This window comes from Natator depressus, chromosome 1, assembly GCF_965152275.1.
Source record: "Natator depressus isolate rNatDep1 chromosome 1, rNatDep2.hap1, whole genome shotgun sequence".
Classification (NCBI taxonomy): domain Eukaryota; kingdom Metazoa; phylum Chordata; order Testudines; family Cheloniidae; genus Natator; species Natator depressus.
Window position 1 is genome coordinate 158,100,036 of NC_134234.1, and position 25,983 is coordinate 158,126,018.

The 25,983-nt window shown below is 44.7% G+C and overlaps 1 protein-coding gene across 1 annotated transcript in view; it reads right to left on the bottom strand.

Moving 5' to 3' along the window:
- The window catches only part of SH3BGR (SH3 domain binding glutamate rich protein), a 56,375-nt gene that overhangs the window by 24,594 nt on the left and 5,798 nt on the right, over positions 1–25,983 (bottom strand). The window contains exons 2-3 of the mRNA XM_074969883.1: positions 13,145–13,330; positions 937–1,017 (exon numbers count right to left, since the gene is read on the bottom strand). Coding sequence (XP_074825984.1) covers positions 937–1,017; positions 13,145–13,330 — 267 coding nt within the window. The remainder of the gene's footprint in view (positions 1–936; positions 1,018–13,144; positions 13,331–25,983) is intronic.

Sequence of the window (25,983 nt, forward strand, 5' to 3'; positions counted from 1 at the left end):
CAAATGAGTACAAAACAAATCTGGTCTATTTCTTGTTTTGATCCACTCCATCTATCTTTTACATCTTTGGCTGGCAGCAGACGGTGCAGAAGGACATATTGCCTGCCTGCTCACCATAAGACGGTTCAATAGGACTGACTGCCGGACTTAAGAGAATGACCTGGTCAAGTCACTAAAAATTTAGTCCCTGCGCCCATGTCTGCCCAGGCGCTCCTGATCGACCTCACACAGGCGACCAGGAGTACCTCGGACATGACGAGGACGGCTACCAGTCGTATTGTACCGTCTGCTGCCAGAAGGCAATAGGTTGCTGCTACTGTGTAGCAATGCCGTACCGCGTCTGCCAGCACCCAGGAGACATACGGTGACGGTTACCTGAGCGGGCTCCATGCTTGCGGTGGTATGGCGTCCGCACAGGTAACTCAGGAAAAAAGGCGCGAAACGATTGTCTGCCCTTGCTTTCACGGAGGGAGGGAAGGAGGGAGGGAAGGGGGGACTGACGATATGTACCCAGAACCACCCGCGACAATGTTTCAGCCCCATCAGGCATTGGGATCTCAACCCAGAATTCCAATGGGCAGCGGAGACTGCGGGAACTGTGGGATAGCTACCCACAGTTCAACACTCTGGAAGTTGACTCTAGCCTCGGTACTGTGGAAGCACTCCGCCGAGTTAATGCACTTAATGCACTTCTGTGGGGACACACACACTCGAATATATAAAACCGATTTCTAAAAAACCGACTTCTATAAATTCGACCTTATTCCGTAGTGTAGACATACCCTTAAAAGACTTTGCTGCTGCCCTGTGCCAGCAAACTAACTTCTTACTGCAGCACTTGTCACTGTCCATTATTTTACATGCTGAATCAGGGCCTACCTCCATCTTTTACTAAATTAAAATGAATGGACCTCAGCAAAGAACAGAAATTCATACCTTTGAACCCGGAGGAGGTGCCAGACCCAGGAATGAATAAATAATGTTTTCTTCCTTGGCAGAGAAGAAGGATTCGAAGTCCTAGAAAAGGAATTAAACAAAGAACAAGAAATTGGTAAGAAGCATATGCAAAAGAGAACAGAACCTACAAATCCTTCCATACATTGCCCCAAATCACTACTCTCATGACTAAGGATTTTCAGAATCTGAGACATAGAAAGAAGCATATTTAGAGCAATGTGTTTAATGCCACTTGGCAAAACGAATACACTTCTGCATCTTTGTAAGGACTAGGCAGAATCTGGCCTTAAGTTAGGCACAACAGAGCAATGGATGAGAAACAAAGTAAGGAGGAAGGAAGGACAAGGGTTACAACAGTGATGGATCATAAGATGTGCTTGATATTAAATACACACACCCTGTTAGTTCCTCTTTGGATAAAGTTGTTAGACTGTAAGTGTCCCAATAATTTACATGTACGTACATGGTATCTCCAATGGATAACCAGACCTAGGATCACACCAAAACCAAACCACTGGCATCATTTAAAAACAGCACCCAAGACAGATAGTAAGAAACACAGCAATTTCAATGTGTTCCTGGTATCTAATAATACTCTGCACGTAAGTAACCTTATAAGTGGATACTCTACCATACCCATGGTAGAGTTACCATCTACATTTTGGTAAATTAAGCACAACTGTATGAAAAATGTAGTCAAACTTATTTTTAAACAAACAATATTTTTAAACAAACAATATCCCATAAGGTTTTATCTGTGATATAAACTCATACATTTTTATCACACTATATACAATCCTTTGCATAATTACTGCTGAAACACAAGACAAAAATGCATCATATATTATTGAGTATCAGCTATGCCAGACATTAGGTACAAAAATAAGGGATTTACCTCAAAATATGGGACACTCCTTAAAAATAAGGAGCTAGTGATCAATCAACTCTAGAGATCCAGATCACATAATGAACAGGAAGTATTTTTTCAATTTCTTCCTTAGTTTTCTTTGTCATAGAATCTCAGGGTTGGAAGGGACCTCAGGAGGTTGTCTAGTCCAACCCCCTGCTCAAAGCAGGGCCAATCCCCAATTTTTTCCCCAGATCCCTAAATGGCCCCCTCAAGGATTGAACTCACAATGCTGGGTTTAGCAGGCCAATGCTCAAACCACTGAACTATCCCCCCCACAGGTAAAAGCAAATGCAGGAAAACAACACAAAGTGCTCAGTGTATTTAGCCCTGGTCTACACTAGGACTTTAGGTCGAATTTAGCAGCGTTAAATCGATGTAAACCTGCACCTGTCCACATGATGAAGCCCTTTATTTCGACTTAAAGTGCTCTTAAAATCGATTTCCTTACTCCACCCCTGACAAGTGGATTAGCGCTTAAATCGGCCTTGCCGGGTCGAATTTGGGGTACTGTGGACACAATACGATGGTATTGGCCTCCGGGAGCTATCCCAGAGTACTCCATTGTGACTGCTCTGGACAGCACTCTCAACTCAGATGCACGATTGTTTGCCGTTGCTCTGACGCAGGGAGGGGCGACTGACGACACGGCTTACAGGGTTGGCTTACAGGGAGCTAAAATCAACAAAGGGGGTGGCTTTACATCAAGGAGTATTTCAGGCAGGACTTCACGGAGGGTTCCAATAAGAAATGGTGCACCTAAGTTATTGTTCTTATTGGAACAAGGAGGTTGGTCTGGCCTCTGATTGATACATGGCTAGATTTACTTCGCTGCACCTTCTCTGTGAGTGACTGCTGTGTGACCTAGAGGAATGAGTCCCCTAGACGGGGGGCGGGGGGGGGTTTGCAAATGAGTACAAAACAAATCTGGTCTATTTCTTGTTTTGATCCACTCCATCTATCTTTTACATCTTTGGCTGGCAGCAGACGGTGCAGAAGGACTGCTAGCCATCCACATCTCATGGCTGCTCGGCAGAAGATGGTACAGTACGACTGCTAGCCATCCTCATCTCTTGCCTGCCCGGCAGAAGATGATGCAATAGGACTGCTAGCAATCCGTATCACCTGCCTGCTCACCATAAGATGGTTCAATAGGACTGACTGCAGGACTAAAGAGAATGACCTGATCAAGTCACTCCAAATTTAGTCCCTGCGCCCATGTCTGCCCAGGCGCTCCTGATCAACCTCACACAGGTGACCAGGAGCATCTCAGACATGACGATGATGGCTACCAGTCCTACCAGTCTACTGCCATAAGGCAATGGGTTGCTGCTGGTGTGTAGCAATGCAGTACCATGTCTGCCAGCACCCAGGAGACATACGGTGACGGTTACCTGAGCGGGCTCCATGCTTGCCGTGGTATGGCGTCTGCACAGGTAACTCAGGAAAAAAGGCGAGAAACAATTGTCTGCCCTTGCTTTCATGGAGGGAGGGAGGGAACGGGGGCCTGACGATATGTACCCAGAACCACCCGCGACAATGTTTTAGCCCCATCAGGCATTGGGATCTCAACCCAGAATTCCAATGGGCAGCGGAGACTGCGGGAACTGTGGGATAGCTACCCACAGTGCAACGCTCCGGAAGTCGACTCTAGCCTCGGTACTGTGGAAGCACTCCGCCGAGTTAATGCACTTAGAGCATTTTCTGTGGGGACACACACACTCAAATATATAAAACCGATTTCTAAAAAACCGACTTCTATAAATTCGACCTAATTTCTAGTGTAGACATACCCTTAGAAAGTGATGAAGACCTCTGTGTAGACACCAATAGAAGAAGCAGCTTAAGTAAGAGATTAAGTAAAGAATATAATTGTCAACATAGATGGTTTATAATGAATACTAAAAACTAATTTCAAGACTCATTTGATTTAGCTTTTAAAAATGGTTATCATAACTGCCTTTTTTAAAAAAAGAACACTGCACAGCACTCTGAGATGCTTTCACAAAGGATGTTGTATAAATATAAATTTGTAGTAACATGCAAATTCTTTTTTCCCAATATAGCTTCACACACAGAGTCAAATATTGCACATTTATAATTTACAGGTGCTGCAGCTGGTCTGCCTAGCTTTATAAGGCAGTTGCTATTTAATGGTATACAGTCACTATATAACTTATCTTTATGGAATCTCAAAAATCTTTATCGTGACACAAGTTGGGCAAAAGGTACAGACTCAGACTCATAGACTTTAAGGTCAGAAGGGACCATTATGATCGTCTAGTCTGACCTCCTGCACAACGCAGGCCATAGAATCTCACCCACCGACTCCTGTAACAAACCCCTGACCTATGTCTGAACTACTGAAGTCCTCAGCTTGTGGTTTAAAGACTTCAAGGTGCAGAGAATCCTCCAGCAAGTGACCCATGACCCACGCTGTAGAGGAAGGCAAAAAAAACCCAGGGCCTCTGCCATTCTGCCCTGGAGGAAAATTCCTTCCTGACCCCAAATATGGTGATCAGCTAAACCCTGAGTATGTGGGCAAGACTCACGAGCCAGACACCCAGGAAAGAATTCTCTGTAGTAACTCAGATACCACCCTATCTAGCGTCCCATCACAGGCCATTGGGCATATTTACCGCTAATAGTCAAAGATCAATTAATTGCCAGAATTAGGCTATCCCATCATACCATCCCCTCCATAAATTTATCAAACTTAGTCTTGAAGCCAGATATGTCTTTTGCCTCCACTGCTCCCTTTGGAAGACTATTCCAGAACTTCACTCCTCTGATGGTTAGAAACCTTCGTCTAATTTCAAGTCTAAACTTCCTGATGGCCAGTTTATATCCATTTGTTCTTGTGTCCACATTGGTACTGAGCTTAAATAATTCCTCTCCCTCCCTGGTATTTATCCCTCTGATATATTTATGGAGAACAATCATATCTCCCCTCAGCCTTCTTTTGGTTCGGCTAAATAAGCCGAGCTCTTTGAGTCTCCTTTCATAAGTCAGGTTTTCCATTCCTCAGATCATCCTAGTAGCCCTTCTCTGTACCTTCTCTTAAACATGGGAGACCAGAACTGCACACAATATGAGGTCTCACCAGTGCCTTGTATAACGGTACTAACATCTCCTTATCTCTACTGGAAATACCTCGCCTGATGCATCCCAAGACCACATTAGCTTTTTTCACAGCCATATCACATTGGCGGCTCATAGTCATCCTGTGATCAACCAATACTCCGAGGTCCTTCTCCTCCTCTGTTACTTCCAAGTGATGTGTCCCCAGTTTATAACAAAAATTCTTGTTATTAATCCCAAAATGCATGACCTTGCACTTTTCACTATTAAATTTCATCCTATTACTATTACTCAAGTTTACAAGGTCATCCAGATCTTCCTGTATGATATCCCGGTCCCGCTCTGTATTGGCAATACCTCCCAGCTTCGTGTCATCCACAAACTTTGTTAGCACATTCCCCCTTTTTGTGCCAAGGTCAGTAATAAAAAGATTAAATAAGACTGGTCCCAAAACTGATCCCTGAGGAACTCCACTAGTAACCACCTTCCAGCTGTCCATTCACCTTTCAGTATGACCCGCTGTAGTCTCCCCTTTAACCAGTTCCTTATCCACCTTTCAATTTTCATATTGATCCCCATCTTTGCCAATTTAGCTAATAATTCCCCATGTGGAACCGTATCAAATGCCTTACTGAAATCAAGGTAAATTAGATACCCTGCATTTGCCTATGTTAAGATAAACAGGGTCTGTTATCTGTCCCCCTGCCCTTAATATTTATATAAGAAAAGTAAGCACTTCATGATTTGAATTTACATTCAAGCTCAAAATGGCAAACTAACTGTACCGGGTACCTCCTTTGACCCTTACTCATAAAAAACAGTTACTAACCTTCATAACTACTGTTCTTCAAGATGTGTTGCTTATGTCCATTCCATGTTAGGTGTGTGTGCTTGCCACATGCACCAGTGCCGTAAGTTTTTCCCTCAGTGGTATCCATAGGGGACCGGCTCTGGCACCCTCTGGAGTGGCGTGCATATGCACCAGTATAAGGAGCACCGCCGGCCCCACCCTCCCTCAGTTCCTTCTTGCCGGAACTCTGACAGAGGGGAAGGAAGGCGAGTCATGGAATGGACATGAGCAACACATCTCTAAGAACAACAGTTACAGAAGGTTAGTAAACATTTTTTCTTCTTCGAGTGCTTGCTTATGTCTATTCCATGTTAGGTGACTCCCAAGCAGTATCTCCAGATGCGGGTAGGAGTTCATGAACGTGTCGATTGCAACAAAGCTTTGCCAAAGCCAGAGTCATCTCTGGCCTGCTGGGTGAAGGTGTAGTGGGTCGTGAAGGTGTGCACCGACGACCACATTATGGCCCTGCAGATATCCTGGATAGGGATTTGTGCCAGGAAGGCTGCTGCTGATGCCTGAGCTCTAGCTGAATGGGCCATCACTATCGGTAGAGGTACAACCTGCGCCAACTCATAGCAAGTACGGATGCAGGTAGTAATCCAAGATGAAAGCCTCTGTAAAGACACTGGGAGGCCTTTCATCCTGTCAGCCACTGCGACAAAGAGTTGAGTCGATCTGCAAAAGGGCTTGGTGTGCTCTAAGTAGAGAGCCAGAGCCCGTCTGACATCCAGGGTGTGCAAACGCCTCTCCTCGTTGGACGTGTGAGGCTTTGGTTAGAACGCTGGTACGAAAATGTCCTGGTTAACATGAAAGGGCAACACCACCGTTGGCAGGAAGGCTGGATGGGGATGCAACTGATCCTTGTCCTTGTAGAACACCGTGTATGGAGGTTCCGACATAAGGGCTTTAATCTCTGAGATTCACCTCACTGAAGTGATAGCCACAAGGAAAGCAACCTTCCACGACAGATGCAAAAGAGAACAGGTAGCCAGAGGGAGAGGCTCAAAGGGATGGCCAGTGACACTAGGGAGGATTAGGTTAAGGTCCCATTGGGGCACCGGGTCCTGGACCAGTGGAAAAAGCCTTTTGAGGCCCTTAAGAATCCTGATCGTCATTTCATGCGCGAATACTGATCTGCCCTGGACACAGGGATGGAAGGCCTTGATTGAGGAGAAGGCTAGGCCCTGATGTTTCAAGTGAAGCTGGTAGTCCAGAATGGACTGCAGAGAAGACTGAATAGGGGAGATCTTCCACTCCAATGCTCAGCAGGAGAAACACTTCCCTTTTAATTCATGTCTCACAACATTTGTACAAGTAACATTTAATGTTCCTAGACAGTGAAGTTCTCTTGGATACTTGAGGAGATGCCTTTTCATGAAGTTTTGTGTCAGAACCATCTATCTGTCTCAGGTTCTGAACACCTTTTCCTCCTGTTTATGAATGCTTGTCAACAAGTCAGGGAGCAGAAAGGATAACAGCTGGGCCCAGATCTTCAAAGGTATTTAGGAACCCAACGCCCAGGCATTTCAATGGGAATTAGGTGCCTAAATACCTTTGAGGATCTGGGCCCATGTAACTAAGTCATGGGCCCATGTCAGACCAGTCATGACATGAATGAGGAATAGGTTTCATGACTATTTTGTTTAACAATTGTAAATGATGAGCAAGTCTGTAATAAATAAAATCAAAATCTGTTCATGGATAATTCTCAAACAGGGGTCAAAGGGATGATCTATGTGCTGTAAGTAGCTAACCAAGCTCTAATGGTGACTAAACGGTGCTATGTAGAAGCTGACTGAAATCAGTATGGGCATAGAACTAAAGGACCTAAGTGGCCTGGTTGACTGGATAGATGAAAGATTCAATTTTGGTCAGCAGCTCTTGCAGTTTCGCAGGCTGAGCAGCCTCTGTCCCTCCATATCTGGCTATGTGCCCACGAGGTTTATTGTTTTCTATTCCGCATGTGACACCTCTGCTGCTATTGTTTCCAGATGTGACCTTCATGTTCTGGAAAAATGTCTGATGCTGAACCTGGCATTACAAGATAAATCTAATACCAAACAATAAAACAGGGAAAAGATGTAGGGCTCTGTCTAGAATAATATACAAGGGAGTTCAATCTAATTATGCAACAAGAAAACTCAGCTAACCACTAGGGAAAGAAATAAATTTCCCCTTGTAACACTTGGAGCTAACGGACTGAAACAGTGGGGGAATTATTATTTTATATAAGCCACTGTCTAGGAAAAATGCACTATACCTGGCTGAAAGAGAGAACTCAAATATCAAGGAAGATTCTCCTATAAACCTTTCCTCTTTACATTTCCTCTCCTTTTTTCCATTCATATCTTCCTTCCCTCTCTGCTCTTTCCCTTTTCTGTATCCTTGTGTGTGGTAGATGTGATGGTTTTATGTTTTGTGTGTATTGTATCTTTCCATTTCTAGGAATTTTTCACATCTGCAGAGCTCATTGCCTGTTTTGTTCCCAGAGTTGCTCGGTGTGTTAAGGGAAAGTGGGGTGATTGTCCTTCCTGTCCTTCTTTCATTTAAGAAGTTTTCAATTTGGGGTGCTGCTGGATCCTCAATGACACCTGGAAGTACACGTGGCACCAGGGGCCCAAAGCATCATTTTACAATTGCATCTGTTTAACAGATGCAGTTGTAAAATTTTAGACTGGTAAGGGGGATGTCGGAGGGGACGGGGAGAGCGTGGAGGCCCTGGGCTGGGGGTGGGGAGGGGAGGGGAGGAGTCACATGGAGGGTCACATGGGGAGGTCACGTGCCCCCCCCCCCTTGTGTCCCTCCCATGAATGTAATACCAACAAGAAATGATTTCTACTTGTACCACTGCCAGCGATGCAGGTGCCTGGCTGGGCTCCAGAGACGTGCTGCCCCACATGGGCCTATGCTGCTCTCCGGATTTTCCCTTTTCAATATGGGATGTCAGGGAACGCCCTCTCCCTGTGTGCTTCCTCTGCTTCTTAGCAGGTACCGGGGGCTGGGACCCGGCATTGGGAGGCTGGTGCCGGTGGCGCACTTCGCACCAATACCACTGTGCTCGGAGTCTGATCTCAGCGGCTTGGAGACTGGCGCGAGACCCAACTCCATGAGGAGCACTCTCGGTCTTATGTCACGCTCCTTTTTAGTTCTTGGCTTGAAGCTCTTGCAGATGTGACACTTATTGCTAACGTGGATTTTCCCCAGACACTTCAAGCAGCTTTGATGAGGGTGGCTGATTGACATAGGCTTTTTGCAACGATCACAAGGCTTGAAGCCCAGGAACCAGGGCATGCCCTGTCCCTGGGCTAAGTCCCTTAGGGGACTATCTAACTTATCTGCAGTACTATTAGCTAACTATTAATAGAACAAAAAGAACTACTTATCTAAGAACTATTTATACAACGAACAATAGGAAGAACCACTGGGTAAGAGCACTTGCCAAAGCAAGGAGATGCTCCAGCACTGTCACTGGCGATAAGAAAAAACTAGGGGAGGGGGAGCCGGAGGCACCCCTTATACTGGCACATATGCGCACCAGTCCAGAAGGCATCAGAGCCAGTCCCCTAGGGATACCACTGAGGGAAAAATTTCCGGCACCAATGCATATGGCGAGCACACACACCTAACATGGAATTGACATGAGCAAGCACTCGAAGAAGAATATTTATGTTATGGTATTACCTTCCACTGGTTTATACACATTAATATAAGGAGAGGTTATTTGCCCATTGCAAGCCCATATGCAAATATAAAAGCACATGGGACCTATTAATAGTTTCTGTCATAAAGTGGTGAATATTTATCATGTAAGCAATGCATATGCCAAAGCATTACAAGCAAAATAATCTGGTCGAAATGCTATCCATTGGAACCATTGCAGTTAATCTGTGTTTTACTATTTGCTTCCATTTATATTATAGGTTCCTCCTCCTCCAAAGTGCCTACCCCGATGTGCCTTAGACATATACTTGCCTTCTTCAGTGGGGGCTTCATTGGATCTATAGCATTGCTCACTTAGAACTACATGTGGAGTAAACAAGAACACAGGCTCTAACATACAGGTTATGGAAAGAGATCAATAAAAATACCATAGATATTTGACTGAAAACTCAAGCAGGAAAATACATTCAAAATGGGACACAAGACCACCCTTGGTAGGAAACCTTAAGTCTTGAGTGACTCAGTATCGCCTACCCTAGGTATTCAAAATTCATGAGTCAGGCAGCCAAAAACCATGAGAGTGATTTAAAAATCACAAGATTTTAAAAATAATGAATCTGAGGCGCTTTTTATTTGCCTTCTAGGCTTAAGCCATTAGGGTGCATTCGGATCATATTTTCAAACTTTCCTCTACAACCGTTAGGACTAGAACATACGCTCTCTTTTTGTTTAAATCAAGATGAGATTTTCATGTAATCACATGACTCTGGGAGCTGGAAGTGAAGAAAAACAGTAAATATCATGAGATTCATTGTAATATTGCAAGAGTTAGCTACACACACAAGGTGAAGAACTGTCTGATTTAACTGGACTCTTAGTTCCAGGAAAAATTATGAAATAAATTGTACTCTGATTCAAGGAACAAATTAGATAATGTACATTCTGAGAGAGAAGTCTTGAATTTTTACAGAAGTGAAATTGTCTAATTCTAAATTATATGAGAGTTTGGGCTATAACTCAAAATAGGCTCACATACAAAATTTCACATCTGGCTTTTGATCACCTCAAAGTTGAGGCCCAAACCCAAGCCACAGATCTCTTCTTACCTATAACAAAGGAAGGAAACCTGTTTGCTGAGAATCTGTGAGAGGAAAGGCTGTCTCCTTGAATCTTTATGATCTGGACAAGTTGTCCCATTTAAGAATATCCATTTTTTAAATCTTTATGACGTCTGATCATCAAAAGACAAAAAACATTGGGCTGAATTTTCAGAAAGGGAGCCCTAAGGTTCATGTGCAAAAGAAGTTCAAACAATTGCACACCTACAGCTGAGTATTCATTTATGTTGGTTCTGAGCATGACTGCATGTACAAATAGCTAGATAGCTGCCTAAATATCTATGTGCAACAGCCAAATTTGCATGCAAAGATAAGCATGTATTTTTATCCATGGAACTCTGAGTTCCAGATGTAAAAAAAATATTTTAGCTCATTTGAGCAGGGATCAGGGCTTATTTTCATTTGTAAAGCACTTAGCACATTGTGTGCACTACCAGAAAAATATAATACATAAAATAAATAAATAAATTATAACAATAATAATAATAATAATAATAATAATTGTATTCCTCTTTCAGAATTACAATCTTGTATATTGTAGACTATTTTGTAAATATATCTTTTTTCTATTAAGTTCTGTTACCTCGGTAATTCTAATGGTACAATCTATTTATGTCATCAAGGAGATGATAACTAAGGCTACGTTTTAGTCACTGGTATTTTTAGTAAAAGTCATGGGCAGTAAACAAAAATTCACAGCCCGTGATCTGTCCATGACTTTTACTATATACCCCTGACTAAAACATGGGAAGGGAGAAGGTGCAGGGGATAGCCGGGCAGGGCCCCGGGGGTGTTCGGGGGGCACGGCCCCACGGGGTGCCGCAGCTGCTGGGGGGCGCAGCCTGGGAGGGCACTGCAGGTGTTTGGGGAGGGCGTGAACCGGGGGGGGGGGAGGCGCCACAGGTGCTGGGGGGGGTGGCCTGGGGGGTGCCATGGGTTCTTGGGGGGGCCTACCCTGGGGGGGCGCCATGGGTGCTGGGAGGAACGAGGAGGCGCCGCAGGTGCTGGGGGGAGCAGGAAAGTGTCCTGGGTTCTGTGGGGTAGGGTTGGTGGGGCTGGGGCAGGCTCCCTACTTGGCTCCTGAGCTCCACGTGCTACTTCCTCTCTGCCCCAAACCCTGGTTCTGCAGCTTCCATTGGCTGAGAACTGCAGCCAATGGGAGCTGTGGGGGCAGTGCCTGCCAGCAGAGGCAGCACGTGGAGCTAGGAGCCGAGGGAAGGGAGCCCCCCTCTCCAGGTAAGCACCACCCCACACCTCAATCCCCAGCCCTGAGCCCCCCCACATCCAAATTCCTGCTGGTGGAGGGCAGGGGGCCTCAGACTGCCGCAATAGCAGCCAGTGCACCTGGCCTGGGGGCTGCCCAAGCTGCTCAGGCGGACGCCGGGCCAGGCACACCAGCCACTGCAGAAGTCACGGAGGTCAGGAAAAGTCACGAAATCCATGACTTCCGTGACAAACACTGAGCCTTAACGATAACTAACAGCCTGATCCAATGTTCATTAAAGTCAATGACAGCATTTCGAGCACTGGATGAGGCCCAAAGGGGCTTCTTCGTAGCATATGCGCAATGTGACTCAGGTGGTACGTTACCAGGATTCATCACCAAATTTAGTCCGATGGTTGGATCATTAGCTTCCCCGGCTCAGTCCAGATACAGAATGGGACCTAAGGGGCTGTCTGAGAGTGCTGAGAGAATGTTATTCACAGATATCCATATGGAAAAAAAAAAGCTCTATTAAGCATTTACAGATACAGTCGCGGAGCCTAAACAAACTAATGAAACCCCACTCTTTGGCACAAAGGGGACAAAAGGAATAGAAATCATATAAGAAAAGGCCTCAAAGTTGCTGGAAGGAAGGAAGTAGAGCCAAGAAAGCAACATCCTCACCTCCTCTCTGAGCTCCAGTGGTGCCCCTCTGCACAAACATCATAGGGGTGGGACTCCCGGTTTATTTGCTGGGGATCCCACATTTATTTGCTTGCTTTTTATGTGTGGGAGGAGGTCATGTCAATCCAAAGGATGCAGAGCTGGACACCAGGACTGGGGAAAAGGACAGTTGCTCTATAGGGTCTTGCCCCCTGACTACCCAGTGGAAGTTGCAGTATCGCCCATTCAGCACCCTTTAGCCCCCTCAAGATAGGGCAGAAGTAGAGTGTGGGCAGGGAACCAATAGAAGAACAGCTCATGAATAAGCTATGCTATATCAGGGGCTGTGGTGAAGTGGGAGGGAACACATGATTTCCAGGGAGCTCCCATAAGAGTGGCAGGCTGACACTCCATGTACTTCACTGAACCACAAGTCACTGTCTCTGCAGAGGACAGTTAGGAAACTCCATGCAGTTCACCAAGCAAGAGTTTCCCTAATAAGTTTTCCCTCCCTGTAGGTGTCTCTGTGAAAGGGGACAATCAGGCCCTCTATTTTCTCTTCTGGGCTAAAGAAACATCTCCTAAATCTATTAGCTCGAAAGAGGATCTCAAATGATTTGAAGAGTGGTGGAATTTAGGCACTTGTGAAATGTCCTGAAGGAAGAATGTCTGCAAAGTTATGAAAATATCAAATGACATCTCACCCCACAGTACTGCTCCTCATTGAAGATCTGTGGAGGGAGGGGGATTCCATTTTGTGGCTTCTTTTCACCTGGGACGTTCTCTCTCATCCATTTCCTGTTGTCCTCGTCACCAGCTATGTCCATTTGCTTAAAGTCAATCTTGTTGGCCTCTAAGAAGCCCACTACTTCTTGCTGTTTCTTCTTAATCTAGTTAGAAGAGGGAAGGAAAAAACAAGAATTGTTATTTTCATGTAAACTAAAAGAATAGAATCGTTATATTAAGAACCAATGCAGCTATATCAAACTTGATGCTTTATCCAATATAGAACAGATTCCTTTAAGCTAGTCTTTACTTATGAAATTTTATTCTGCCAAGAATCTTTTCTTTTGGGCCTGCCCCTTAACACTTAGGCCACAGGTACAATTAAGGATGCTTGATGAAAAATGTTTCCTTAGTTCCTGTATTGGAAACTTTCCCCACTCAATCTGTGCTTTGCGGTTTTACAGGAACATCAAGAAGCGTTGTATACACAATGTTAGGGCATAACTTCCATTGTGTATCAGATAAAATTTAAACATGTCACTTGTACATTTTTATTCTAATATTCTGAGCAATTGGAACCCAGAAACCAGTCCTGCAGCATATGCCATTAGTTTGCAGCTATAATTCTGATGATTATTTTCTGTTTGTTTGGTGAGAGGCCTGCACTGTTCAGGGACTAATGGCATGAGTTTGAGCTTAAGCACCATGCATGCTTCCTCACAGAGTTCTGCTAATCACATGCACCTAATCTGTGACCAGCAACATCTGTGTTCCAAACCTGGGTCTCTCTTACTGCCACTTTTGCTAAACCATGTGGGAATTTAATGACATGTCAAAATGGTAACTAGAATGATCCCACCAAGGTAATTTTTGCTTGTGACTCATCAGATGATTTGAAAGCTGATTTGCAGAAATGAAACATTTGAACACTGAAACCCACAATGCCACCTAGCCAATGTAATTCAGATCTTAGCAATGAGACAGGAAATAAGCCTGCAATTTAATTTACTGCTATGTGTCTATAATCTAATCAGACTGAAAAGCTGGAGAAGAAGTAGATGGTCAGAACATTTTATTAAAGGACTCATTTTCATTAGCGCTATTGTTAAAAATAATAATGAAAACCCCTCTGTGCTTATTTCTACTAAGACAGAAATAAAATGAAAATGTGTACAATTTTGGGACAAAAACTTAAGCTTTGCAAAAAGGGCTAAAACAGACACTTGGGATGCAAACACCGATACAAAGTGTTTAAAACATGCAAGTGAATATGCAACTGATCAGTCTAAGACAGTGGTTCTTAACCTGGGGTGCTCTTTCCGGGGGTGTGAGACATGCCAGATTTTTTTAGAAGGCAAATCATCAAAAACACAAATTAAGCACAGGCACATACGTACAGCTACTTTGTTTCATTAAACCTCTGTATTTATTAACATTATACATTTTGTAAAACGATTACTGTAATATACAAACAAAAAATTTATTTTCAAGTTTTTAAGCTAATTGTAGTGAAGTTATCTCGCTACAAAATACAGCGTACCGCCACGTTGCGGGGTATTTCTTGACTCATGCGCAGATGATGATGTGGCAGCGCCGTGGCTTTGTTTGAATTCAGTTAGCCGCTAACTGTTAGCGCGTTGGTTACAGTTTACTTCCACAGCAAAACTCCGTAACATCTCTGCGTAGTACTTGCCTATTTTTGTGTGCTTACTGTACTATTATTTGTGGTGAGTAATAACATAAAACTATTTTACATCTATTTAATATGCATTTAAAAGTGTATAGGCTCCCATATCTCCATTTATATATTTTTTTCATTTCGGTAATCCTTGCCATGTCGAAGAAACGCAAATGGAAGGACAACTATGTTCATTACAGGTTCACTTGTACGAAAGAGAAGGATGGAAATCAACGACCACAATGTGTACTGTGCAGCTCGTTATTTTCAAACGCCAATCTCAAACCATCAAAGCTGTCTGAACATTTCAACAAACAGCATGGTGGTGCGGCTGCTGGACATGACATTGACACCCTGACGTCTACGAGGGCACGATTTGATAGTAGCGGAACCTTGAGGACGTTTGGGTTTGTGTCACTTGAGAAGCCCTTGTTACAAGCATGCTATCAAGTTGCATATTTGTGTCCCAAGGAAAAGAAGCCTCATACAGCAGCTGAGGAATTAGTGAAACCTTATGCATTGGAAATGGCAAAAATAGTATTGGGACCAGATGCACAAAAGAAGCTTCAGCAAGTTCCCTTGTCAAATGGCGTGATCCGTTCTAGAATTCATGAGATGAGCCAGGATATCTTGCAGCATGTTATAAAGATATCAAAGCTAGTCCTCTTAAAGTGGGTATTCAGCTCTACGAGTCAACTGACATTGATGGCTGCAGTCAGCTGTTGGTGTTTGTGCGGTACGTAAAGGAGAAAGAAATCTTAGAAGAATTGTTGTTCTGTGAACCATTGCAATTAACTAAGAAAGGAATTGATGTGTTCAATCTCGTCAAAGACTTCTTTTTGGAGCATAGGATAACGCTTGACGTGTGTGGATCAATTTGCGCCGATGGTGCCCCTTCCATGCTAGGAAAAAATTCAGGATTTGTTGCCTGTGTAAAGAAAGAAGTACTTTATATCATGATCACACATTGTATGTTGCACCGTCATGCACGTGCCACAAAGACTTTGCCTACAAAATTGAAGGATACTTTGTCTACTGTGGTGAGCACGGTAAACTTCATCAGAGGACGTGCTCTAAATCATCGCCTCTTCCATGCTTTTTGCGAAGAAATTGGTGCCAAGCACACTGTCCTTTTTTTCCATACAGAAGTGAGGTGGCTTTCCCGTGGCCGAATGCTTACTCGTATTTTTGAAATGCGTGAAAAAATAAGTCAGTTTCTTTGTAACCAAAGCAGTAATTTAGTTGATGACTTCGAAAATAGAGAGTTTATCCTTTGCCTAGCGTACATGGCAAATGTATTCACGCACCTAAATGAACTCAACACATCTATGCAAGGAACTGGGATGAACACGGTAACGGCCAGAGAAAAGTTATCTGCTTTTATTCAGAAACTTCCAGTTTGGATAAAGCGTGTTGAGAAAAGAAATTTCACTAACTTTCCTTTTCTTGAAGAAACAGTTGTTTTGGAAAATGAAGGAATGACCATCACAACTGAAGTGACAAACCATTTGCAACAGTTGAGTGACTCTTTCCAAGGATATTTTTCCACTGGAGATCTTGATGTGGCAAAGAAATGGATACTGGATCCATTTCTTTTTAACCTGGATTCCATCAATCATAGTGATTTGATGAAAGATGATCTCATTGAATTACGAGCCAATGGCCGAATCCGAATGGAGTTTGAGACAATGAAGCTTGAGCATTTCTAGTGTGCTCAACTAGCACTGTTTCCACAACCGGCGAAGACAGCGCTGGGGATCCTTGTGCCATTTGCCACTACATACGTGTGTGAGAGAGGATTTTCATCACTCTTACACATCAGAACAAAGGTCAGAAACCACCTAAATGCAAGTGATGACATGCGTGTGGCTATTTCAAAAAAAGGTCCTCGTTTCTCAAACCTCATTGAACAAAAGCAACAGCAAAAGAGTCAGTGAGCTGGTAAACTTAAAAGAAGTGTGTAATTTTTCATGGATTCTTAATTTTATTGCGAAATTAAAATAAATATATAATTCTCTCTCTTTCATTCTACAGTTATGAAATATCTAGGTTTAAAGAACTGACCTACTTCAACGATTTTTGATAAGGGGTGCGAGAACATATTTTGAGAACCAAAGGGGTGCAGGCTGCAGTAAAGGTTAAGAACCACTTGTCTAAGACCATGTCTACACTACAAAATTATGTTGACCTAAGTTATGTAGGCAAAGAGCCGCCACAATTATTTTGTCTCTTGTGAGTGTCCACATTACGCTTCTCGTGTCGGTGGTGTGCGTCCTGACCAGGAGCGCTTGTATCAGTGCAGAGTACAGTGCACCATAGGTAGCTATCCCACTGTGCAACTCATCACCATCCAGCGCAGGGTGTTTTGGAAAGTTTTCGCAATGCCTCCTGGGGCCAAAATGAGTCATGCAGGAGTGACTGGGAGCATGGGTTCAACTTCCCATAAAGTTATGTGCTCCATCCCATAATTTCATCTGCATCTCATAATATTGCATGCCTCTTTTCAAAATCCCCACAACTCGCTCATCCCTCCTTGCTGTCCACCATCACTGGCAGAAACATGCATCCCGCACAGCTCTGACTATTGTGATGAGCATAGTGAGCACAGGCCATCTGATCCTGCAATATTTGCAGAGATGCAAGCGGAGTCATGGATAACATGACAATTCCTTGGAGGTTAGATTGCTGTGGGACACAGAAAGAAACAATTAAAGGTTGGTGGTGACATTCACAGACCAAATGCAGAGGGCGGAGTGCCTGTTCTGGGCCCAAGCACAACCTCCCAAGCCAGGCTCTCGCAGGCAGCCACCCTGCAGAACAGAACAGGAAGCCAGAGTGGCCAGGGTGAAAAGTGATTGGTCCTGCCCCCTTTGCTACCCACCTGGGCCTTGCTGCCAGGACAGGGGTCGAGTGTGCTGGAAGGCAGGCACAGCAGAAGGACAGAGCCCCTCTCCCTCTCTCCTGGCAGACCAAGAAGAAATGGGGGGAGCGTGTGCACTTGACCCCACATGCCCCCCTATGCATCGCCAATGCCTGAGCCCTCCAGCACAGGGACACCAAAATGAGAACTGCATTTACAGTTGAGAATCGAGTGGCGATTGCACTATGGAAACTTGCAATACCAGATTACTACCGGTCAGTCGGAAATCAGTTTGGAGTTGGGAAATCCACTGTGGGGCTGTTGTGATGTAAGTGTACAGGGCCATTAATCACCTGCTGCTACACAGGACTGTGACTCTGGGCAGTGTGCCAGACACAGTGGATGGTTTTGTAGCAATGGGGTTCCCAAACTGTGGTGGGGCAATAAATGGCATGCTTATCTCTATTTTAGCACCAGACCACATTGCCACAGAGTACATCAACAGAAAGGGCTATTTTTCTATGGTAATGCAAGCACTGGTGGATCAGCGGGGATGTGTTACTGACATCAATGTGGGCTGGATCAGGAAAGGTGCATGACATGCACATCTTTAAGAACACAGGACTGTTCAGAAAGCTGCAAGCAGGAACTTTCTTTCCCGGCCAGCAGATTACCATTGGGAATGTTGGAATGCCAATAGTGATCCTGAGAGACCTAGCCTACCCCTTATTCCCCTGGCTCATGAAGCTATACACCTGTCATCTCAACAGCACCAAGGAGCGTTTCAATTACAGGCTCTGCAAGTGCAGAGTGACAGTTGAATTTGCCTTTGGTCATTTGAACAGTCACTGGCATTGTCTACTTACGAGATTGGCCCTCAGTAAAAAAAATATCCCAATGGTTATAGCTTCCTGCTGTGACCTGCATAATATCTGTGAAGCAACAGGGGGGGAAAGTTTCTTGCTGGGTGGCGGAATGGCTGTCTGGTGAATATGAACAGCCAGATGCAAGGGCTATAAGAAGAGTTCAACACAGAGCTATATGGTTCAGGGAGGCCTTGAATGACCATTTTAATAGTGAGCCACAGTAGTGTGTCTTGCTGTAGTGTGCTCTACCTGGCCTTGCGCTTTTGCAGCCTGATATGAACCTTGCAGTGAATGCTGTGTGTGTAGGAATATAGCATTGCCGATGCACCTATTAATATTTTCTGTGAATAATGTTATGGGTTCTGTGACAAAATGAAGTAACAGGATTTGGTGGGTATCAGGCCTCCTCAGCACCAGACAGCATATGTTGCAAACTAATAAAAATGAATTATGTTCCAAAAAAATAGAATTTTATTCTGTAATCAGGCAAATAAAAAAAACACATTTAGAACTTAATAAAACTTAATAAATTAAGTGAACAGAACTTATGAAAGGGAAAGAACAGTCATTTCTATTTCAGGTACATGCACACCAGCCATGTATTTCACAGGTCAGTGCACATGGAGCTGTGATTGTCTTTAATGTCTCCCGGGTTGGAGTGGTAGGGCTAGTGCATGGCTCTGATGCCACGTGGAATGTTGATGGGGGCGGGGGGGTGTCAGGAGGTTCCAACATTGAGTTGTCTATGGGCTGCAGAGGGAGGCGAGCATGGGATTCTTGGACCTACAGGTCTATCAGAGTCCGCAGCATCTCTGTTTGCTGCCTCAGAAGCCCATTATATCTGGTGCACCTCCTTCTTCTTATCCTGCTTGAGCTCCCAGACTTTTCTCCTTTCTACTCTTTCCTTCTCCATGCTGTCTGCAAGGGTCATCCTCAAGGCTCCGGTCTCATTCTCTAATGCAGCACAGGTTTGCAGCATCTCCCGGACCATATCATCCCAAGCCCTCTTCTTTCTCCTCCTTACCTGGCTCAGGCATTCCACAAGTGTGGAGGGAGAGACCCTCAAGGCCACAATACCAGCAGCTGAAGATACAACACACAGAGGGTACCATTATCAGTGTATTCACAACAGAAATTGAAACTTAGGCTACTGAACTCACTCCCTTTGATCCACACAAGTTGTAACCACTACATTCTCACTTCTCCTTGAGATTGATACAGAACAGCGCCAGTCACACCATGAGCCATGGTGAGCCTGGGGAGCAGGAGGTCAGGGGGAGAGATTGAGGAAATGAGGGATAGTTGGGGATAGCTCACAGGCACGAGTCTATGTGTATAGGGCAATGGAACTGAATACTCACACCGTTTTCCACAAGCAGTGGTGATTTTAGCCAGTATCTCACTCCTGAGGGTAAAAGAGACAGAGAGAGCCCAGCCGGTGCTGGCATCCTGATGCCACCCAGGCCCATACACTGCTAGCCTGTGCACTGCAATGGTGTCGGCTGACGTAATCTCTGAGTGGTGTCGGAAAGTATACTACCACAGCAGCAAAAATAAGGCAGTCCTCCCTAGAAACTTTCAGCAGAGGATTGCAAAACACCTCCATGAGAGTTACTTCGAGATCTCTACGGAGGATTCACGGGATACCCCGGTGCACATAAACAACTGCTCTGTGTGGCCCCTCTGCCTAACTCTAGAGGGGAATGAAAAGCACATAGCAACTTACCTCTCCTGGTTGTTTCACTACCTCTCCTGGCACAAGTACAAAAGAGTAAATCAACAGATGTGTCCTGCTACTTTGGGGGTTCCATCCCTGCAATTTCAAAGCAAACAGCATACTTACCAGAGGTTCCTTCCCTTGCATCAGGCTAGCCCATGCTTGACTATCAGGACTGGCTGGACTGCAGTGGAGTCAAAAACATGGCCTGGCTCACTACACAGCTGGATCACCTAGTCGTCTGTCCCCCATACTCCTCCTCCTCTCCTTTGTCCACCTCCTCTTCCTCTCTGTTCACGGTGGAGGCCTGTGACTCAGGCTCCTCCGAAGTATCCACGGGGCTCTTAGGGGTGAGGGTGGGGTCTCCACCGAGGATGGCATGCAACTCTTTGTCAGAGCAACAGGTCTGCGGCTCCTCACCAGATCGATCGTTGGCCTGCCTGGCTTTCTGGTAGGCCTGCTACAGCTCCTTGGCTTTCACACAGCACTGCTGTTTGTCCCCGTTGTGGCCCTTTTCCTGCATCCTCTGCCCAATCTGCTCGTTCATGTTGACGTGTCCACAGCTGGATTGGAGCTCTGCCTGCACAGCCTCTTCTCCCCACAGAACCAGGAGATTTAACACCTCTTGGGTACTCCAGGCAGAAGCTCATCTGCAGCACGGAACCAGCTTGGTCAGCTGCAGACGACAATGGAGAGCTGCTAGGTGTGTTTGCCAAGTTGGGCAACCAGGAAAAGGAATTTCAAAAATTTGCAGGGCTTTAAAGGGAGGAGTGGCTGCCTGGCCCCGGGGCAGCAGAGTTCACAACAGTAACCAGACCAGTGAGGGTGGGGCATTGTGGGACAACTCCTGGAGTCCAGTAACAACCAGTGTAAGTAACACAATGTCTACACTGACACTGCATCGACCTAACTGCATTGACCTTGCCTCTACGCTGCTCGGGGAGGTGGTGTTATTAAGTCGGTGTAGTGGGCCAGTTAAGTCAGCAAGAGCAAAATTTAAGTGTAGACACATCCACAGCTAGATCAATGAAAGCTGCCTTGTGTCAACCTAACCGTGTAGTGTAGACCAGGTCTAAGAGGTGGTTTTGTTTTGTTTTTAAAAGGGGATCGTTTTTAAAAAGGCCATTTAACTGCACAGTTCTTTTAAGGAAACTTTCTGATGACAGGATGGGTTGCCTTGGGCACTCATGAGGGCATCACATCAAAAGAAATTAACAGGAGAACATCTGTATAAATCATACACAAAATAGACATTCAAACAATACTAATGCTTATACCTAATCCTATAAAAGCCAGTAAACACACTGCTGACAGCTCTAATTCCAGCATTATCCCATCTCATTGTGCACAGGAATTTAAGTACATATGGTATACAGGGCACAACATCACCTAGTGCTCCAAGAGCTTTGGGAGGAGAAACGACAGTTGAACTGCAACCCAGCATTCCCTAGTTTATGGCTTTAAATATTAGACATGGGTAAACAAGGTTTGTCTAATTTCGGACTCACATAGGTATAGTGGGATAGAACATTCAGCTCAAACAATATTAGGACAGAGTGTAAAACAAATACAGAGACATTTAAAAAAGGAAACCAGAGGTGGGGGAAGGACCTCAACGTTTATTATTTTTTAATCTCTGGTGATTCTTAAGCCAGTGTGGTACTTAGTGGGGGGTCTGACTCATGATTTTTGAATGCCTGGGGCTGTCAATACTGTATTATGCATTATTTACACATAGTTGTAAAAGGGGTGACTCACATTAATGTTATCTCAGGTCAGAGGCAGCTTCAGATTTTAAAAAGTATCAGTAAAAGTCGATTGTACTATGTTCAAAACAGTTCTGAATAAAAACCTTGGCCTGTGTTTTAGTATCAATACACGGGACTGAGGGCATATAAAGTATCATAACAGCTTATACTGTATTGGTGAACAAAATATGGAAATCAGAAAATAGGAGTTCTGTTCTCATCTCTGCCCCAGACCTGCTATCTATTGTTTGCATTGCAGTAACTTTAGGCACCCCAACCAGGGCCCCAATTGTGCTAGGCATAGGGTACCTAGATAAAGTAACAATCCCTGCCCATGTAACCTTTAACAGCTCTATGCCTCAGCTATAAAATCATTAAGGCCCTACTTGAATCCCGGGATGATCTTCAAATAATTGCGGCTGAATTGAGGACAAGACATGGAAAAATCATGGAAAAGTAATAATGGACTTTTATTAATAGCAGCAATTTGGAAAAGCCAGAGTTCACCTATTTGTTTTTTAAAAAAATTCTGGAATGATATAAACCCTTAAGTGTTATATTATGCCTGCTAATTTTTTTGATAACCAGACATTTTGCTGCAACTATATTACATTCTTTTTTTTTTTTTTTTTTTTTAAAGTGACCGGTACTGTCAGGGTTCCTTCCCCACTCTGAACTCTAGGGTACAGATGTGGGGAGCCGCATGAAAGACCCCCTGAGCTTATTCTTACCAGCTCAGGTTAAAAACTTCCCCAAGGTACAAACTTTGCCTTGTCCTTGAACCCTATGCTGCCACCACCAAGCGTTTTAAACAAAGAACAGGGAAAGAGCCCACTTGGAGACGTCTTCCCCCCAAAATATCCCCCCAAGCCTTTCCTGGGGAAGGCTTGATAAGAATCCTCACCAATTTGTACAGGTGAACACAGACCCAAACCCTTGGATCTTAAGAACAATGAATAATCAATCAGGTTCTTAAAAGAAGAATTTTAATTAAAGAAAAGGTAAAAGAATCACCTCTGTAAAATCAGGATGGAAAATACTTTACAGGGTATTCAGATTCAAAACACAGAGGATCCCCCTCTGGGCAAAACCTTAAAGTTACAGAAAACAGGAATAAACCTCCCTCTTAACACAGGGAAAATTCACATAAACCAAAAGATAAACTAATCAACCTTGCCTGGCTTACCTATGCTGGTTGCAATATTGGAGACTTGGATGAGGATGGGTTGGAGAAGATGGATTTCTGTCTGGCCTCTCTCAGTCCCAAGAGAGAACAACATGTAAACAAAGAGCACAAACAAAAGCCTTCCCCCCCCTCCCCCTGCAAGATCTGAAAGTATCTTGTTCCCTGATTGGTCCTTATTGGACCTCAGGTGCCAGCCAGGTTAGCTGAGCTTCTTAACCCTTTATAGCTAACAGGATGTTGCCTCTGACCAGGAGGGATTTTATAGCACTGTATACAGAAAGGTGGTTACCCTTCCCTTTATATTTATGACAGGTACAATGTAAAATTCAAAAGACTAAATGTCTTAACACAACTGCTGTAGAAATTGAGTCCAGTCACTTTAGCCTTTTACATTGAATGTTAGTGCAGTACTAATTGGATACTCAAAATGTATGCAAAATTGTGGACTGTATAAAGTAGGCTAATTAAAATCAAAATTGCAGAGGAAGACAAATATTGCAGGATCCCCAGTTTCTGCAATATCACGAAGTAGGGCTTTAGTGATAACACTTATCTCTGTGGTGGGGCTTACTTAAGCAGTGACTGTAAAATTATTTGAGTCCTGAGATGCTATTTTGCAACTCTACTGCACCTATTATTTTGTGTGCCAGTAGTAAATGCCAAAATACAGTAGTAAATAATAATAATATTAATAATAAATGCTGCTCACACATAGCATGCCCTTTTTGCTATCATCTGTACAGATTAAGGTAAACAATCCCTCTCCATCACCAGTGCAAGCCTGACTCCACCCCTTTACCACTCTTGCATCTCAGTCGGGACAAGGAATGGATTGTCGACTCATAGATGGAACAACAGCTCCTTTCCTCCAGTCCCTTGGAGGGGATTGGACTGTGAGTTAGAATCGTAGAATATCAGGGTTGGAAGGGACCTCAGGAGATCATCTAGTCCAACCCCCTGCTCAAAGCAGAACCAATCGCCAATTTTTGTTCAGCTGTTGGGTCCCTGCTGTCCTCCTCTCCATTCAGGAGGTGCCTGAGGGGGTAGGGGTGTGAGATGTGGGCGTGGTGGGTTCGACAGTGGGAGATGGGGATGTGGGGTGGAAAGAAGAAGAATACATGAAGGGGGATATGATGAAATCATCATGCTCATGCTCTGTTCAGACACTGCTCTTCCATGCACTCAAATGGTGAAATTTATGTCCTTGTGGAAGGCCCATTCAAGGCCCTCATGTACATTACTGAAGTCTCCTTCACCCTTGTGTGGGTGAGGGGATGGTGCAGATAAATCAGCCATACTGGGTGCATTCTCTTTGTGCCAAAGGTGGGCTCCATGAAAGCTCTATATAGATCAATCTAAAGGGGTACCTAAGGTGGGGCCCACAGGATCTGATCTCACACATAGCTCCCAACAGTCCCAGGTTTCACAGGACTGTCCCACTTTGACCTCCCAGACCGCCTGCCCCAGTTGAAGTGACTTCTGGTCCATGGGTCTGGCTGGGCTTGGCTCCCTATTCTGTGCACTGTGACCTACCCTCGGTGCATGGGGTTGCAGCATCACTGTTTTGGTCCAGCTCCCCTGACAGGTGGGCAGCTGGCCCACATTTGAGTGAGTGGTGCTGCTGCATCCTGGCAACCACTGGTAGTTTCATCTGTTGTGGAGTAAAATATTTTCATCTATATCCCTGCCATCCAAAGTTTACCCACTGACCAACTGTCCATAGGTGTCCAGCAACAGCAGAGGGTATCTGGTCAGCAAGTTTATAGCAGCATTAAAGCTGGCAAATAAAGTTGATGCAGTTCTCTGATCTGACGCTATAAAAACAATCTGTTTCTGATGGGCTGACAGAGAATTATTTATGTTCATTACATTGCTGCTTCTGTTGTGGCTCGGCATGGTAAGAGGTGCTATCCTGTTTGTCTGTTTGCAATATGAGCTCAAGCCTACATTTGGCCAAATTCACCCACCCCATCCCTCCCAGATACTAGCGCTCTGGCATGTATTTCAAAGTAAAAGAATACAGTTATTCTGTATTCAGCACAATCCTGCTGAATGGATGAGTTATTGTAAAACTGAAGTGTAAGGGCTCAATACTTCAAATACACAGGCCTTCACTTGCCCTCAGCTGGCTAAGTGCCTGCTATGTGACCTCTCTTTCCTCTCCCCTCCTCCGCAACCATGCAGTGGACTGATATATACACTGTCCAATCCAAACATTAACACACACAATTGTTATCAGGGTCAGCAAGAATTAAAAGCCTAAATATGTTGTTTACATTTTATGAAGTACATTTTATGAAAGCAGGCTCTCTCAGGCAGAAGCGGCTCCGTGCCGCTCTCCAGCTAGCTGGCAGGGAGAGTGGCCGGCCAAATGTGTGCGATGAGACGCAAAGAGAGAAGGACAGAGAGCTCCCCTTTCCCCCCCAACAGATAATGGGCAGGGAGAGTGCTGCAGCCCCAGGCTTGGCACAGGGTGGGAGGGGTCACTGGGCAGGGGATACACATGGGTCAGTCATGTGTTCTCCCCTATAGCTTGTGCCCCCATAGTATGGGGAGGCACTAGTCATCTATGCCTGGCAGGCTGCCCCCATCCCTCTCAGCTCCCCATTTCCCTTTGGGAGTGGGAAGAAGCCGCCCAGGCTTCTTGCCCCTGCAGAGCAGGGTCCAGGTGCCCCAACTTCTCACCGCTCTTCCACCCTGCCTACTACCTGCCAGGAGCTGGGCAGACTTGTCAGTTTCACAACTCAGCCATGAAATTGACA